The sequence below is a fragment of the Lytechinus variegatus genome, chromosome 2 (genome assembly GCF_018143015.1).
Source record: "Lytechinus variegatus isolate NC3 chromosome 2, Lvar_3.0, whole genome shotgun sequence".
NCBI lineage: Eukaryota > Metazoa > Echinodermata > Echinoidea > Temnopleuroida > Toxopneustidae > Lytechinus > Lytechinus variegatus.
Genome location: NC_054741.1, coordinates 29,792,930 through 29,810,011, shown reverse-complemented (window position 1 = coordinate 29,810,011; position 17,082 = coordinate 29,792,930). Strand labels below are relative to the sequence as shown.

General features: G+C 35.4%; 1 protein-coding gene across 3 annotated transcripts; it reads right to left on the bottom strand.

Annotated features, from left to right (window-relative positions):
• Nucleotides 1-826: 826 nt before the first annotated feature.
• Nucleotides 827-17,082, bottom strand: LOC121407791 (putative mediator of RNA polymerase II transcription subunit 26). 3 transcript variants are annotated; one of them, XM_041598992.1, is made up of 3 exons: nt 8,177-8,250; nt 4,430-7,979; nt 827-1,191 (listed from the first exon to the last, which is right to left on the bottom strand). In XM_041598992.1, the coding sequence occupies exons 2-3, from the start codon at nt 7,949-7,951 to the stop codon at nt 1,126-1,128; spliced, it is 3,588 nt and encodes a 1,195-aa protein (XP_041454926.1). In that variant the 5' UTR covers nt 7,952-7,979; nt 8,177-8,250; the 3' UTR covers nt 827-1,125. The 3 variants fall into 3 exon arrangements, with proteins under 3 accessions (XP_041454926.1, XP_041454928.1, XP_041454925.1); XM_041598994.1 differs by having other exon boundaries at nt 8,152-8,224; XM_041598991.1 differs by lacking the exon at nt 8,177-8,250 and adding an exon at nt 16,800-17,082 and having other exon boundaries at nt 831-1,191.

Here is a 17,082-nt window from a genome sequence, read left to right as displayed (position 1 = left end):
GACAAGCTATTCATTTCAATGTCATAGGTTTGCAAAGCATGCGATGTATCCATTCTAAAGTGTATTCTAGGATTTCAGGCTAAAACACTGCATGAAAAGAATCAGAATACAAAAAGAAAACTACACTTGGAATGGAGATTAATTATCTGGAAAAAAGTTGAAAGTGTGCACAAATAGAAAGATACATTCCTATTTGAAGTGACATTAATTCAACACAAAGTGGATACTCTTGATATAATCATTTTAGAATGTCTATAAAAGAGAAAGAAGATGAAAAGTTAATGATCAACGAAAGAGACTCTTTTGTTTGATGAAATTCATGGATCACTGTCGTAATTTCATTCAACAATTAGATAATCTTTAAGGTTTTCTGGTCTATTTTCAACTTAAGATTCATCATAGCTTGGGTATGTAATATGATTGAGTAGAAAGTTGCATCTCTAATTCTCTATCCATTTTGAATTCCTTCATCTACTCCTGCATTCCATGCCTGACAAAATATTTCTGATTTTTTTTTCTAAATGTCTATCACCGTTAAATTGATAACATAGTGAAAGACCCCCAATTTCTAGTTTTGAAATACAATAATAAACCTGGTTATTTTTCCTAATGTTTTATCAATGTTTTCTCATGTATATCATCCATTAAATACCTGGGTCCCTTAACACAAAGGTTAGCGAGTGATCATATGCTTGATTTTTATGATTGTACATTGTATTCAATGGAATCAATCGTAGAAAACATGTTCTACAATCATTGCTATGTTTTGTGTTACGGGCCCCTGGTTCCCACTTTCACGATTCGCACCACGATTGAAATGGTGATCTTAATTGTCTAATAATCATAGTGATAACATCAGATCAGTCGTGTCAATCGTATTGATTGCAGAAAAAAATTGAATGGTTAAAAATTTCTCGCGATCAGTTACGGGAGGCCGATCAAGGCGTTTGTAACAGATCGCACGACAGTGGGAGAGAGAGGCATAAAGAGGGATAAAAACAATTCACCGCTGTATCAACAAAAGAAACATGCTCTTGTCTTCTTTCTTGAAATCAGTGATCAAGCTAGCCTTCGTAAGATGATGTTTTTAAAAGGATTAAAGGGTGCTCTATAAATAGTAATGATTCACATGTTAGATTCACAGCAACCCACATCAAGCCCATCACTCACCGTATCAGAAGACACTACAAGCTGAGAAATATGCAAGTAGAAAAAAAATTATGCAAAAAAAAAAAAAACCCTGTTACTCAAAGCTGCTTACAACCAAATGGAATTGAGTTAATCACTATTGTTAGTGTGTTACATAAATGCAGATCTTCAGAGAACTCCATGTGGTATTGACCACTTTTGGCAATGATCTCAAAATGAGTGTGAACAGAATCAAATGAAATTACCACTTAAGTGTTTCTATGTTTCAATAAAAATTGCCAAATGGCTCTCAAAGAAAATGTGTATAATTGCTGAGAAATTAGAAAAATAAGTGCAAATTCCATCAAATGGCAGGTATTTTTCCAAGCAATATTAATACATTGTTCTACATATACTTTTCTGAATTATCTGTTATGGGCTTCGAGCTAAGATTTCATGATTTCACAAAGATAAGTTTACATTAATGTACCAAATCTAGATAGATGATAATATGGTGACATGAAATAATAAATTGTTTGCTACAAATACTTTCTTATACCTTTAATGTTTGATGAAAAACTGAGCTATGATTATATCAAGTATTTGGTTTTGTGACATCAATCACATACAAGTAGCTCCTCAAAAGACATGAAACATAAATTCCACAAATTGTCCTTTCAATTATTCTTGATACTGGAACATGTTTTAAAATTATCCCAGGATATACTGCATGCAGAGGTAAACTTAATGTCAACTGAAAATCATAATTTGTGGAATGCATTTATAAAAACCTACACAAGACAAATGGGAGAGCTGCTTGCATGTGTCATCATGAAGCAAAACTTTAATAACCCTTAATATTTATTAAATATATTTTCATCGAACCTTCACTTATGTTTCTTTTGTTTCTCTGCTCTTGTTGAAACCAATTAGACGTCAGAGTGAACTTCCCCTTTGCTTTAGAACTGATACAGATCATATTACTTTCAACGATTTAGATTTATTTGCTATTAATTTTCCAACAATGAAGATTGTTTTAGAGATGTTACTTTCAGCAAGTTTAACTTCTCATGGTATACATGTAAATGGTATTTATTAAATGCATGGGAATATTTGGGAATGATCCTACCAAGTAGCCATTACCCTTGGGTGGGGAGCAGTAAATATATGAGGCCAATGGGTGTACTTTACATACGTAGTGGTGGGACCCATGAGAAAAATCATGTTTATCTCTATTTTGTTACGAATGTGTGTCACCAATATCTTTTTTTTTACACTAAAACCCTTGCAGAATTAGAAACATGTCAACAACATATTTTCAACCAATGTACCGGTAGATTGTTTTAGGGATGTTTCATTTTACGCTTTCAGTGGCAGTGACTACGAAAAAATACTGTCGATTTGAGGGAAAAGCTGTGATCAATTAGCCCTAAAAATAAATCTTGTTGTGAGGGGTTTTAGTCATGTACATCACCATCTCCTTGAACCTGGATGTGTTCAGGGCATGTTAACAACGAAGGCCCTGTTCTCAAGGTGAATGACAAAGTTTCAGATGTGATCTACATGTGGCTTTTCGCATCAACCCCTCTGCTCAGGCAACCCCTTCTTTATTCTGTTTTCCAAAAACTTAAAACTTTCAAAAGAACCATTTCAAGATGTAGAGGAAAATTCTATTTCACTGTCCCACCATACTTTTCAACTCGTAAATTCCCTTTATCGTTTATTTCTTTCAAGATATTATTTGTTGTCTCTTAAATCAACTTTAATCAAAAAGATATATATATTTTTTCCCCACCATACTCGTACTACAAATTAAACGCTTAACATCCACGCATTCAATATGACTGTTATTATATACACCAACTAGTAATAGGGTTTCCTGTGTTCAAGTTGGAATCCCTTCAATAAGGAAGTGAATGAGGGGAAATACAATGTGATCTGTTTGTACGAGGGAAATAATCATGTCTGCCGTTGCAGTATAAACAGTACAATGTGATCACAGGCATGATTTGAACTTGACACCAAACTTGCTTGCCTGAGGGAAATGTCGACGGACTTTACATTAAGATAAATGAATGGTGAAGCCATTGAGGGGAGAGTGGCCTGTCTGTACTTATATAGTACTCTGATCCTATCAAAAAGGGGAAGTCACTAGGGATAAATTGTGTTGGTTCCATGTATGAAACAGTTTGTGAGCTAACAAGTAAACAATCAAGATTTCTTGATGTGAAATGGAGCAAACACAAATTATTTTAATTTGTGATACACTAAGCAATCACCCTATTCTAGATATTGTTTATGAATTCTGTTTGACAGCATATAAGAGATAACTTGATTTGTTTTTTATTCTAGGATATTGTTATTGGAACATCTTCTATTCAATTTCTTGGAGAGATTTTATGTTCCTGTTAAAATCAACAGATTTCCCTTTCATGAATGTATAATTTCATAATCATTCTACATACAGAAACAATATTTTATACAGTGAATTCCTCTCTACTGATCCTCCTTTCCGATAGAAGATATTGACATTTGTATTAACAATATCTAGGTTTCCTGTTTTGCTTCATGATCTATATTTCAAAAGATAACTTATACAATCAAGATAATTTCATAAACCAGAATAACTAAAACTTTCTCCTCAGTTCTGGGTCTATGAAGGGTAGACCAAAACTAAGAGGGTTTTTTTTAATGTACTTTAAATAATATTACAGTGATTTTATGTATCACATTTCAATTTTCTCATAGAATAACATTTTAGGACATCCCAGGGGTTGATATCCATGCAATAACAAGTTTTATATTCACATAAATATATGTGATTACATTTGATATGGGGCATGTCTAACCAGTATCATATTGCATATCCACTGGCTTTGCTGACCAGTGAAATGAATCTGGAAATAATTTTTTTCTCAAATCACAAAAATTGACATATCAGTTCTGGTTAACAAACCTTCATCTTTGAAGCATAATGTGTTTTTTCCCCAACTTTCCTCTTGTAAATGAATAACAAGTTAAATTTGCAAATGAATCGTTGTCATTCAAATCTGAAGAAAGGACCATAACTTCAGAGGGATAAATAAGAATGAAGAAAAATTGCTTTCCAAGTTGTACAGGCAAGACTATAGTTATTTTTTTTAATGAATATTTGATGTTAGTATCACCACTGGGAGGGGAAGAGGGCTAGAAAGTAACCCTCACCCCTCCCATACCCCACACCATGATGCATTTGTATGAAGTTGTAACTCCAATGCTTGTAGTACCAAAGGCATGATACAATTAAACACAGTGATCTTACCGGACTCGGGGATCGGTCTCTCCTGGCTTTGGGCTTGATCTGAAGACTATCAAACTTATCTAGCTGCATCAGAGAGTCGCTCTGAGGCCGATAATGTTTTGGCAGTGGTCTTCCCCTGTCCATAGGATCACTATCCCCTTCAGAGATGTAAAGGGCACTCATGGGCCTCTGTCGGCCTCCATCGTTCTTCTCTTTGCTCTCCGGCTGCTTCCGGATCGCAACATCAAATATGGCGCTCTTTGGTCTGCGATACATCTCCCCGGTCTGCTTGGACAGGCTCGGGTGATCACGTTTTCCCGAAAAACGTCCCCTCGCTAGTATGCCCCTCCTGGGCGAGTCGGGCGATGTCTCAATCTGAGATTTTTCTGGTGGAGAGCTTTCTTTGTCTGCTTCTCCTATCACTTGTTGTAGTTTTTCGGATTCAGAGTGGAAACTCACTTGCTTGACAAACCGCTTACGACGGAGAGCAATCCCGTCCTCTCCCGGTTCACCCTGTATCACTTCTGGTATAGGAGTCACTGTACGGGAGAGATCTTCATGACGCTTTTCAATAGTTCCACTGGTAGCATTACTTATAGGCTGTATTTCCTCTCTCTGTTTATTTCTACCGAGCACTGTTTCCTCTGTTTGGGCCTTGTCTGCACGTGTGTCCTCACCGCTCACATTCCTTATCACAGAGTCAGGAAGACTGGTAGCTAATGCTCTCTCTGGGCTTACTTTCACACTATCGCTAATGGGTTTACCATGGAAAGACGAGGCCTGTCCATCAGTGCTCTCATTATTGTGTGCGGTTAATTTATTCTCCAGAGATCTGGTTTCTATTCCCTGTGGAGTGGAAGAAGACGCTCTATTAACTGGAGATTTATTCTCAGATTTCTTGCTTTGTGTTTCAAGACACGCAGATTCTGTAACACCAATTGGAGAAGTTGGCCTCTTATCCGGATATTTATTTTCACAAGATTTACTTTCGTTAGATTTGACATTAACCTGAGATACATTGTTTGAAAATTCCAATGATTTTGTGTCTGTTGTAACCTGAGTGGATGCAAGTTCATGAAGTAAACCAAGCGCTTCATCCAAAGCTTTATCCTCACTGTCTGACTGGATAGCGTTTACTTCTAAAGATATAACAGCGCCCCCTATTGAGTTTTGTCTACTTTCACTCCTGGATGATGATTCTTCTTCGATAGCACTGAGTTTCCTGATCTTCTCATCTTCTGATATCAATTTTGGATCATTGTCAAGCTCTTCACTAACTCCAAGTTTACCTCTAGTTTTTATGTCATGGTCAGGCTTAACGTGGGGAATCTTTTCAACCATGGCAACTTCTCCCATCCCATCACTTTCATCTGTCCCACTCCTCACCCCTGAACCCATCTCAGGGCCACCATTGATCTGTATACTAGTCTTGGGTTCAGCCACGAGATTATCTTTTCTATCATTAACCCGATGTAACCCTTGATCCCGAGGCTTTGTCACATCCGTGTGTGGAGCGTTGTAAACATCCAATGAACTACTTCCTGCTTTGATATTCGTAACCCGATTCTTGTTTCCCATCGTAGTCTGCTGCATTTTACTCTCCCCGATCCCTTGGCTTTCTCTTCTTCTCCGTCTTGGGCGTTCTGGACTACTATTTAGCCTCGTTTCAGCCTCTCTCATTTGCTGTTGTTCTCGTTTCATGCGTTCAGCTGTTCTTCTAATAATCTCTTCCATCTCTTGACTGGAGATTCCCTCTCTCTTTGAAGAAGCTGGTTTAGTTTGTTCCAACACACTCCTGAGATTATTGGCTATATTGTTCTCATTTTGTTTTTGTGGAGATGGGGATGAGGTACCCTTCCGAAGTGCTTGAGAAAGTCTGGCAACAGGATTTTTTATTTGAGGTTTAGTGTGTTCTTTCGAAGGCTCGAAATCACCTAGAGAATCTCTACGTTTATAGTGCAACAAACGAACCTCGCTGGAATCGGAAGAACTATGGCTTTGGTTGCTTGCTTCACTGTTTCTTGATGATGATCTCCTACCCCTTTGATCCTGATGTTCAGAAACTTGAAGCTGAGCAGCAGAAGACTCTTTCTTGGATTGATGATATTGATGCCTCAACCTTTCTTGCTGCAATCTCATCTTTTCACTTTGCTGATGTAATTGTTGTTGTTGCACATTATAATACTGATTTTGATTATTAGGTTTCTGTCTTGTGACTGACTGAACCATCAGCTCTGGGCTCTTTGGTTTTGGCATAACTGGAGGTGGTTTATATTTTGTTTGTTGAGTTGACTGTTGCTGTTCCTGTGGCTTGGACTCAGGTTGAGGACGGCGCCTCCGTTGGCGTTGTGCTGGTTGTGGGTGTTGTGCTTGTTGCTGGAGTTGTTGAACATTTGGAACGGTTGCGTTGGTTGCTTCAAGGTGTTGGTCTTTCCTACTTCTTTGAATCTTAACATCATGCTGCCTGTCAAACATCTGCTGTTGCTTTCGAACCCAGTTAACATTGTGATTAGTCGAAGCCCCATTTTCAAACTTTTGTAATTTATGGACAACTCTCTGTTCCTGCTCACTCAATAATTGCAACTCCTGCTGAACTTTTACTTTCTGCATGTCTCTTGTACTCCTCTGTTGCCTTTCTTTCTCTATTTGCTGCTGTTTCTGCTTTTGTAAAAGCTCATATTGTTTTAATAAGAACTGTTTCTCAGCATCGGATCTTTTCTGTTGTGCTATTCCACGATCCTGACTCTGTGAACGTCTTGGTCGAGGCATTGGCTTTGGGATGCTTTCTTCCTTTTTAATATCCTGTTGCCTGCTATCAGGACTACTATCATCTTTTGTTACACTATCAGTTGAGTATCTTCTCCTTGGTGGTGCAACAGGACCATTGCTCTGTTGCTCTGGAATGTTTGAATCTATGCCACTTTGTGGCTGAGTTGAACGTCTTCTCCTGCGAATAATCTCTCTCCTTTCTGAAGTTTGTTCTGGAGTCATCTTAGCATGGACCTCAACCTCAACACGCACAAAATTAGGAGCTTGGCCATTATGCAGTCTCTCAGTCGGATTGGTACCAGGGTTTGGTCTCCCTGTAGGGCTAGTATCAGAGACTAGCCTCCTTGGTGGACTAGTACCAGATTGTGATCTCCCAGTTGGACTAGTACCCGATGGTGGTCTTCCAGAGGGACTAAAACCAGAGGAGACTGGTGGTCTCCCTGTGGGACTAGTACCAGATTGTGGCCTCCAGCTTGAAGGACTAGAACCAGATTGTTGTCTTCCAGTAGGACTCAAACTTCTCTGTGGACCCCCAGAAGGACTTAAACTAGACTGTTGTCTCCCTGTAGGAATTGGACCATTAGGCTGCATTTCTGAGGGTCTTGTTGTCCTAGAAACCAGCTGATCATTGTGCCGATTCTTGTTTGCTCTCAACCTTTGAAGTAGGTCCTGTTTCGACATTCCTCCATCAGACCTGTCCTTGCTCGGCGGTGTCTGGTAGCTGGGTCCATTCTCGGCCCTCAACTGATGACCCCTCCTCTGTGGCACCTCCATGATGTCTCACCTCATATTCCGTACATTGCTGAAAGACAAGAAACAGAATAATGTTAATGATAACCCTCATACGGATAGATTTCGTAACATCAATTTCTCACGTTCTTTGTCCAGATGTGAATGTAAGTCTGATAGTATTCAAGAACAAGAGAACTTTACTACAGAAAGACCTGCATGGCTACAAATATAAATACTCATACATTGCTCATTGAAGGGAAAGTTCACCTGATATTTTTGGGTTCATAAAGCAGCAAATTGAAGTCAATGTCACGGTGGACTACTCATTTCATTCATGACTAGGCATGATTGAAGCACAGTCTTCTGTGATTTCACGCTTCAATGGGCTGAGAAAACAACTTTTCTTGAATGAGATCATTGATTTCGTATCACAAAAGCTGTTGTAATGAACAATAATAGCTGAACAATGGACCAATCTTAGGGTCATGCACAGGGACTACTTTGAATGAACATGATTAGTCTAAAGGTTATCACACTTTGTAATAATTGGATCACAAGCGGAAAAGACAGATTCCCTACATAAAGTTATTCCTTTCTGTTCATGTTCACAACGCTATAATATATCTATATTTTACAGTACACTATGCCTTTCCTATTTTCTCCACTCTTATGTTTCGAATGTATCCCTTATTCAACTTCTTTTCATCTATCTACTATATACAATTATAGTTTTCAAATAACCAAAATCCTCACTCGTTTTATTCAATAAGCAAGATTTGTGATAATCAATATGAAGATTATCAAAAAGGAAAAGAAACAAACAAATGCAATACAAAACATTAACAGAAATATTACAAGAACAACAAAAACAAAACATTTGATGTATTATCTTAAAATGTTCAAATAATTCAAAGAACACACCAATTCCAAAGTTATGTCTCATCCAAAATATTCAAATACTAGTATGGGTTCGAAATTTGAATTTACATTTATGAAGCACACAAATCAATCAATTTTTCATTATTCACTACGAGAAAAGTAATTCAAGATCTAGCATAATGCAAAATTTTAATTCTTTAGTTTCCAACAAAATTATTTTACTACAGATATGAAAATACAGCAACTTCAATTATAGATGAATAAAGGTAAATAAATCAATTTTTTAGCGAGACCTGACACACCTTTGAAAACCTTTAACCTAACAGAGATTTTTTTAGAAAATAGGTATGATAATGAAAAAAAAATAGGCAAGCATAATACCTTTCATTAAAGTGTAATGAAAAATATGGTAATATTTCACATATTTGCTTCATTTAAAAAACACAGAATATGCACAGTATATTACATAAATCAGAGAGTCAATGACATTACTGTTACAGAATCAATATTTCTTTTGTATTATATTATAAGAATATAAAATGAATCATTATTTTCCTCCCATATTGTAAAATATTGGTTAACTGTTCTGTAAAGGTGAAATTGCCATATCAAATTATCAAAAGTTTTAATATTTGATAATTCAAATGAAAAAAAATACATGATGAAGCTAAAAAAATAAATAGTGTACGACATCATCAACTATCTCATTTACATATTACTTGTATTGTGCATAATGCTATTTTGTAATGTTATAATTGATGATTTTCTTATCTTACATCCCATATTCAATAAATTTGAATAAGTTGAGTTTCCTTGTTTATTCAAACCAATTTGCTAATAGGGAGGACCTAATTTTAATTAAGGCACTGCCAAGCACCAACACTTTTTATATAAATATATTTTTGTAAAGTGACCTGTGCATACAAAAATCATACACGTATCTTGATATTTCTTTCTTATCTGTGCTTTTGAAATGGGAAAGATATTACCATAGAGCTATTATATTACCACTTAAAAAAAACTTATGATCATGAATGATGCTAGGACTACCCAACCATGGACTGACTACCTATGAGAATTTCTAATCCATTACATCACCAGTGCTAATTTAATGTACTTGACAGCTGTTCAATTGTTTTCAACACACAAATTAACTTTGTCAGGGGGAAAAATTTCCTTTCAAAAGACAAAATTGAGGGGGGGAGAGGAAGAGGATGGAACATTCAAATATATCATCACCAGATAAACTTTTGATTACGAGGTGATAGATATGTGATAAAGATGGCTTACACATTAGGGTGTCAAAATGCAAAAATAGAAAGAAAGTATTTCTTTAAGATCGTATTTAGGATACATTTTTAAGCGATTTTGTCCCATAATTTATTTGTCTAATTTGAATTCCTTAATAAGGGACATGTTTTACACAGTTTAAACTTGTTTAGTGGTAAATTATTGCCAGAATGCGAATGGAAATACTGTGAATAGCTTATAATGTGACAAATCAAAATATTCTAAAAAATGTGTGCAAGGGTGTCTGCTTAAACACAAATATAGTAGTTTTATGATTCTAAAAAACAAAATTTGACATTTTTGTTCATGCTTTTTTTGTTGCTGCAGTTTTGCTTTAAAGTCATTTTATATCCTTCTCTTTTGAATTAATTAAAAAAATATTTTCTTACAGATTAAGCCAAACTAAGAATAAAATCTCCACTCTGAATAAACAAATAAACAAACAAAAAACAAATAAATGAATAGACAAACAAACAAATAAATAAATAAATAAATGAACAAATAAATAAATGAATAAATAAATAAATAAAAGAAAAATTTGTCTATGGCTGATCTCTTTTTTTTTTTGGGGGGGGGGTTGTTGAATAGCAAAGGCCAAATTAAGTGGGGCTTGCCAAGTGCATCACAAAACAAATCTTCAATCTGTTTGACTGATTGCACCTGTTTCATATTAATAATCATCTTGTTTTGGGTCGGAATTGCTTGAAATCTCTATTACCTGTTCTTCTCAAGTTCTCACGTTTTAACCCCGACTAACTTGATATATCGGTAAATACTTCCCCTTTAAGGAAGAGTATGAGCACATGATGATAGTTCATGTGAAGGTCTTTATATACAATCACTTTGAGTGATTCAAACTAATGTTCAAACCTTGAGGCACTCTCAAGGTGTGAAACCTTCTCATTACTTTTATACACAGCAAAAACGCTGTTTATAATTGTTGTACAATGCTGTTTAATTCTAAAGAATTTAAGCTTTTTAATTAATTTATTAATTTCTAATATTTAATTCTCAATAAAAGGTTGCTTACACCATTAAAGCTTGTGTATAGTTTTGGTAAATCCACCAAAATGCACCTATCACTATTCCAATTCATTGCTAGCTAATATGAATGGATATGCCCTATAACAGTTATGATGTGGAGGATATGAAATGAAAATGTGTTTTACAGGATAGATTTTGCGATTTTACATGGAAATTTAACTTGATCGGGTCACCCGATCAAATTAAAATATCTGTGTGTTTTCGTCTTTCAATTAAATCTAACTCCAAATCATGGAATGGGCTGAAACTTTCAAGATATGTTCTTTGTCTGTAACTTTTGGATATCTAATCACTAAATTTATAAGATAAGTGCTTGAATGCCCATTTTTTAAATTTAAAACAAGCATCGCCGAGAGAGGGCGCTATATATCCAAGATTTGAATATTTGAAATTTTCTCAGAGAAGTGCAGTTGGAAAAATATCTAACGGTCTCTATACGCTTCAGTAAGACTAGATGATATTCGATTATCAATCACATTATTTTTACCAAAGCTATACACAGGCTTTAAACAACTGCTGTGAAGTTCACATAGTAGATGGCAGGTTTGAATCCCACTGGTTCCAATTATTTCTGACTTATGATTTTCATTACAGATCGAGCATGCGATCTTAAACACATAGGAGTAACGTCAAAAAATAAATGTATACAAAGCTGTTTACGATTATAATGCTACATTCGTTTAAAATGGTTTAAAAGTGTTTAAAATCTTATACGACAACGTTCAATTTTCAATATTTTATTCTCAATAGATCAAGCAGGGTTGCTTACACTGTTCATCAACTACTGTAATGTTCATATAGTGAACAATGTATACAATTTTTAACATTGCTTTTATTGCGCAGCATATGGTAACTAAATAGACTGCGGAGTGTAAATGCAAACTAATTTACAATTTTTATTCTCATATGTTGTTACGAACTGGGGTAGGAATGAATAGAAATGGGATTAATACATAGGATTATATTCAGAACTTCCTCATCAACTGCCCTCAAAGCAATTTAGTAAAACTAGGTGGTTTCAGACCGCCTCGAAGTTCGCGAGTTCCAGGTATTCTCTGATCGGGAAATTTACCCCGATCAGAAAATACCAGGTATTTTGGTAATGTGAAAGCAAACTACGCGTAATTTCCCCGAAAGAAAATACCCGCTAAATAGTAGGTACTTGGCGAAATTACGAGAACTTTCGTGGGGATTTTTCCAAGGTCGCAGGTATTTTGGCGATGTGAAAGCAAATTACGGGAACTTTTAGCCCAGCGTGTTGTTGGGCGCGGCGGCGTGGGTGGCTGCTGGGCTAGTGATTTGAATCTCGCGCCTTGCCTGCTTATCAGACCATACTGCACATGCTCGTAACTTCGGGAACTTATCCCGAAGGATGTGTTTCGGGGCGGTGTGAATGCAGGAATAATTAACGGGTATTTTCTAGCCTTAAAAAGTTCCCGTAATTTAACGGGGATTCTTGTGATCGAGGCGGTTTGAAACCACCTCCTGAGGGAAGTGTGAATCATGCGAATACCCATAACATTGGACACAGGCCTGATTGAACATTTCAAACTTTAACATTAGGTGGTTTCAAACCGCCTCGATCATAAGAATCCCCGTTAAATTACGAGAACTTTTTTAGGCTAAAAAACACCCATTAATTATTCCTGCATTCACACCGCCCCGAAACATAATCCTTCGGGATAAATTCCTGAAGTTAGGAGCATGCGCAGTATGGTCTGATAAGCAGGCAAGACGCGAGATTCAAAACCACTACATGTAGCTCAGCAGCCACCCACGGCGCCCGCGTCCAACTACACGCTTGGCTTAAAGTTCACGTAAATTGCTGTCACATTGCCAAAATACCTGCGACCTTGGAAAAATCCCCGCGAAAGTTCTCGTAATTTTGCCAAGTACCTACTATTTAGTGGGTATTTTCTTTCGGGGATATTACATGTAATTTGCTTTCACATTGCCAAAATACCTGGAACCGACGAACCTCGAGGCAGTCTAAAACCACCTAATAAAACTAGTGCGGTGATTTGATATCAGAAAGCTATAGACAGAGGTATATCCTGACATTTTCAGCCCATTCCATGCTTAAGAAATGGCTTTATAACAAAAAAAAATCATAATACCAACATATTCAAATTTGATTTGGCACCCAATCATATAATCAAAACAAATTTTCATGAAAAATTGCAAGATATATCAGATAAAACATGTTTATTTCTTATCCTACTGCTTTAAATTGAGTAATGAATTGGAACAGCAACGTTCAACTTGGGGAGTCTTACCACAACATTAGCATAATACAAATGGTAAAATATCATGAAAAATAATTATAGTTTAATAAGGAGAACCTATCAAGAACCGAATAAAATTATTTTTAATCTATAATGACACTTTTCATGATTTCATTAACATATTCATATATGCAACAATTTTCTCATAAACTTTCTCTACGATTCAGAAGCACACGTATGCATTCGGAGTATCAAGCGTGCATGAATAGGAGTGCGCACTAATCCATGAGAAGATATTTGGATTCAGGCCTGCTGAGTGAAGGGATGGGGGTTTAAAAGGGAAACACCCTAAACTAGTTCAGTCTAAAATCAATGGTCTAGGTCAAGGTCATAATGAATGATCTCATGTACAGTAGTTCAAATAAAATGGACCCCCCCCCAAAAAAAAAAGAAACAACTGTAGAGAAACCATTGAGTAGTAGGCCTACACAAAATCTATTAGTTCGTTTTTTAATCTAAGGTTTTCTCAAATGTAGCTGTATATTTAAATGACCCCCCCCAAAAAAAAAAAATGGAAAACTTTGGAGACAATAATCAACAACAGAATGAATGAGAGAGTGAGTGAGTAAGTGAGTGTGTGGGTGGGTGAATGAATGTATGAATGAATGAATGAACGGGTAGTAACAGAACTAAAGATATGGAATTAATAACAAATAATATTCAAATAAACTATATCCTGTCCCAAATAAATGTATGATTTAAAACATAAATGAATAGATATATAAATGAATTTTAAAAAACGTGCGAATAAATAAATAACAACTAACTCTTGAAATAAATCTTATGAGAGAAAAAACAGTTGTATTCCACATCTGATACAACTTGCTTTCCTTGAGCCTATATACACAATCCAGACCACTAATAAAGGATGGGCTCATATTGCTGGAAGAAACTTTGTTAATGCCAAACAGAAGCTACAATTGTGATAGAGAAAACTATTCTTTGGAATCCAGCTTTTGTCTACTTTAATCAACCATCTTGTTTGATCAAGACTTTCTTGCCTTCCCATGTGAAAGGTGCAATATCCCAACAAAGAACACTGTCTAATCTCCATATTTGTACACCCCTTCAAGAGTGTAGACATTAAATCTTTACAATATCTGCATCAGCGAAGGTTCATCACACCATGTCAGACGGGTTGAATTTTTTTTGTCTTGCTGATTAAAAAGTCAAGCCCAGAATTTAGTAATAATTAAAAACACAAGGCACTGGATTACTTTCCATATGAATTTTATGTCAATTAAAATTGTAACCAAAATATTTCCTAAGATCTGTTCCTCTCATTTTCAACTATTACACCACAAATCAATATGATAGTGGGTATTTATCTTTGCACAAATTTGCTTCAAACAATACATCTGTTCATGATTTTACCCTTTGTAGACACAGATAACTAACAGTCTTATTCATTTATTTGTTTATACCCATACACTTAAATTTTATGTGTTTTTTAATTCAAATTTTCTCAACTTTTATTTATATACCTACTTCCTCTATTTTAAGCCTCTATAAAACAAATTAATATGAGGGCGGGGTTCGACTTTAACAGCTTTCCATAATCATCTCACGTCAACTGCCCCTTATAGTAACTCATTAATAGAACAGTGGAAAGGAAATATCCCACTAAGTAGGCTAAGAATGTTTTTAAGTAGAGACAACGCTATACCAAGAAGAAGGTAGTAAGTCAAAGGGCCCTTCTACCAGTGAGGTATCTCGGCTAGGAAGTACATATCATCATAAGGAGCTCTACTGCCTAGTTTTAAATGACCAGAACATTTTATCTATTTTAGGATACGCTCAGTCTGTTGTTAAAAAGGTTTCTGGTCCCACCTGTTCTGTTGCACATGTTTTAGAAAAGATAACAAATTTATCAAATTTCTCTCATAAATCTTAAAGGGCAAGTATACCCTAGTAAAAAAAAAGTTGATTTGAATAAATTGGAGAAGAATCAAACTAATATAAAAAGAACATTTCATCCAAATTGGATAAAAAATATAAGAAAATTAAATGACAATTTAAAGTTTCCCTTAATTTCACAAAACTGTTTCAAATCCTGGTAGGTATGCAAATGAGGTATTAAATAATGTCTCCCATTCACTGTTTATTTTGTATATTTATCAAACAAAATATGCATATTTTATTTTCTTCTTGCTACAATGTGAAACAAAGTTTGATTTCCCCCTAATAGGTGATATTGCTATCACTGTAACCTACTGTGGTTTGAAGACTATATTTCTATTGTCTGAAAAAATAATGAACTAATTACAAATAACTCTAACAATAAAATACAAAATAGTGAATGAGTGACATTGTGAACATTATATAAATAATAACAGCTGAGGATACAACACGGCTATAGCAGTGCTACCTACATATGCATAATTGTTGGGGAAAATAAGCGAAATTTTAAAATGTCTTAAGTAACTTATTTTACACTCAACTTTGAATAAATTATCAGTGTTATGCTAGTTTGATTTGTCTCCTTTTCCCTCAAATATCTATGTTTTTTTTTACGTGGGCTCATCCCTAATCTGAATTTCTGTCTTAAATAAAGTATGTAGAGAGCTGGATTTGGTAATCTAGCTCAAATAAAGCAATTTAATCAAAATTTCGAATTTATTGCTGGTGATGTAAAGTATTAAATCATCAATAAAGCAAAGAAGTATCTGTATTAAAAAAGGTGGACAACAAAAACAAGGACAATATAAAAAAAATAAAACAAGAAAACACCAATAAAAAAAACAAAATGACAAAACAAGATCACAAACATGGAGGAAATTGAAGAATAGTGAGGTGTAATGACTGTAATCTATCAAAATTAGACCACCTCATTACAAATTCTAGTTGTAAAGCATGTCAACAAGTCAATTTTCTCTGAGGGTAAACCTTGATTTTAATGACATTTCATCTGTATCTGTTGTATACAGTCAATAACTCATTGGCTTGCTATGTAGAACTTCCACGACAGTGTTTAGCATGCACAATAAAATGACTACTCCAATCAATAACAGCTAAATCAATAAGATGATTATTACTTGGTCACAATTCTCACAGCCTTGGCCAATGCATATTATCGAAGGCCACTTCATGTAATTATATGTTATATATATATTTCATAGACAAGTCAATGAGTACAAAATGAATATATATATATATATATATATATATATATATATATATATATATGTATATATATATATATACTCAGAAAATATGAAAATTACAACTTGAGCAGAATATGAGGTATACCATCATGACACTGAGGGATATGTATACAGCATACACATGTTACACTTATTAGTAATCATAATAATTAATATTCTGATTTTTATCTGATAGCGTCAATGCTCAAAGGGGGGGGGTAGTAGTAAGATGAAGTGATAATGACTTACCAGTGTTATAAACTGTGAGGTAATCCAGATTATAATCCAGTTAAAGAGGTTCCATTTCAAATAGTTCTTCCAGTAGAACACTGCATGCTGTCATAACTGCTACCCAGTAAACACATCCAAGATTGAATCATAGGCCTAGAGCCATTCAAATCCAGTCATCGCTCCCTCGCATGCTGGCTGGCTGGCTGCCTGCGTAAGGTTCTCCGTACAAAAGCCACCGCTGGCTGTCGTCGCTACGAACGCCACTTCCTTGCCGATGAACTATGCGTATTCAGGCTTTCAT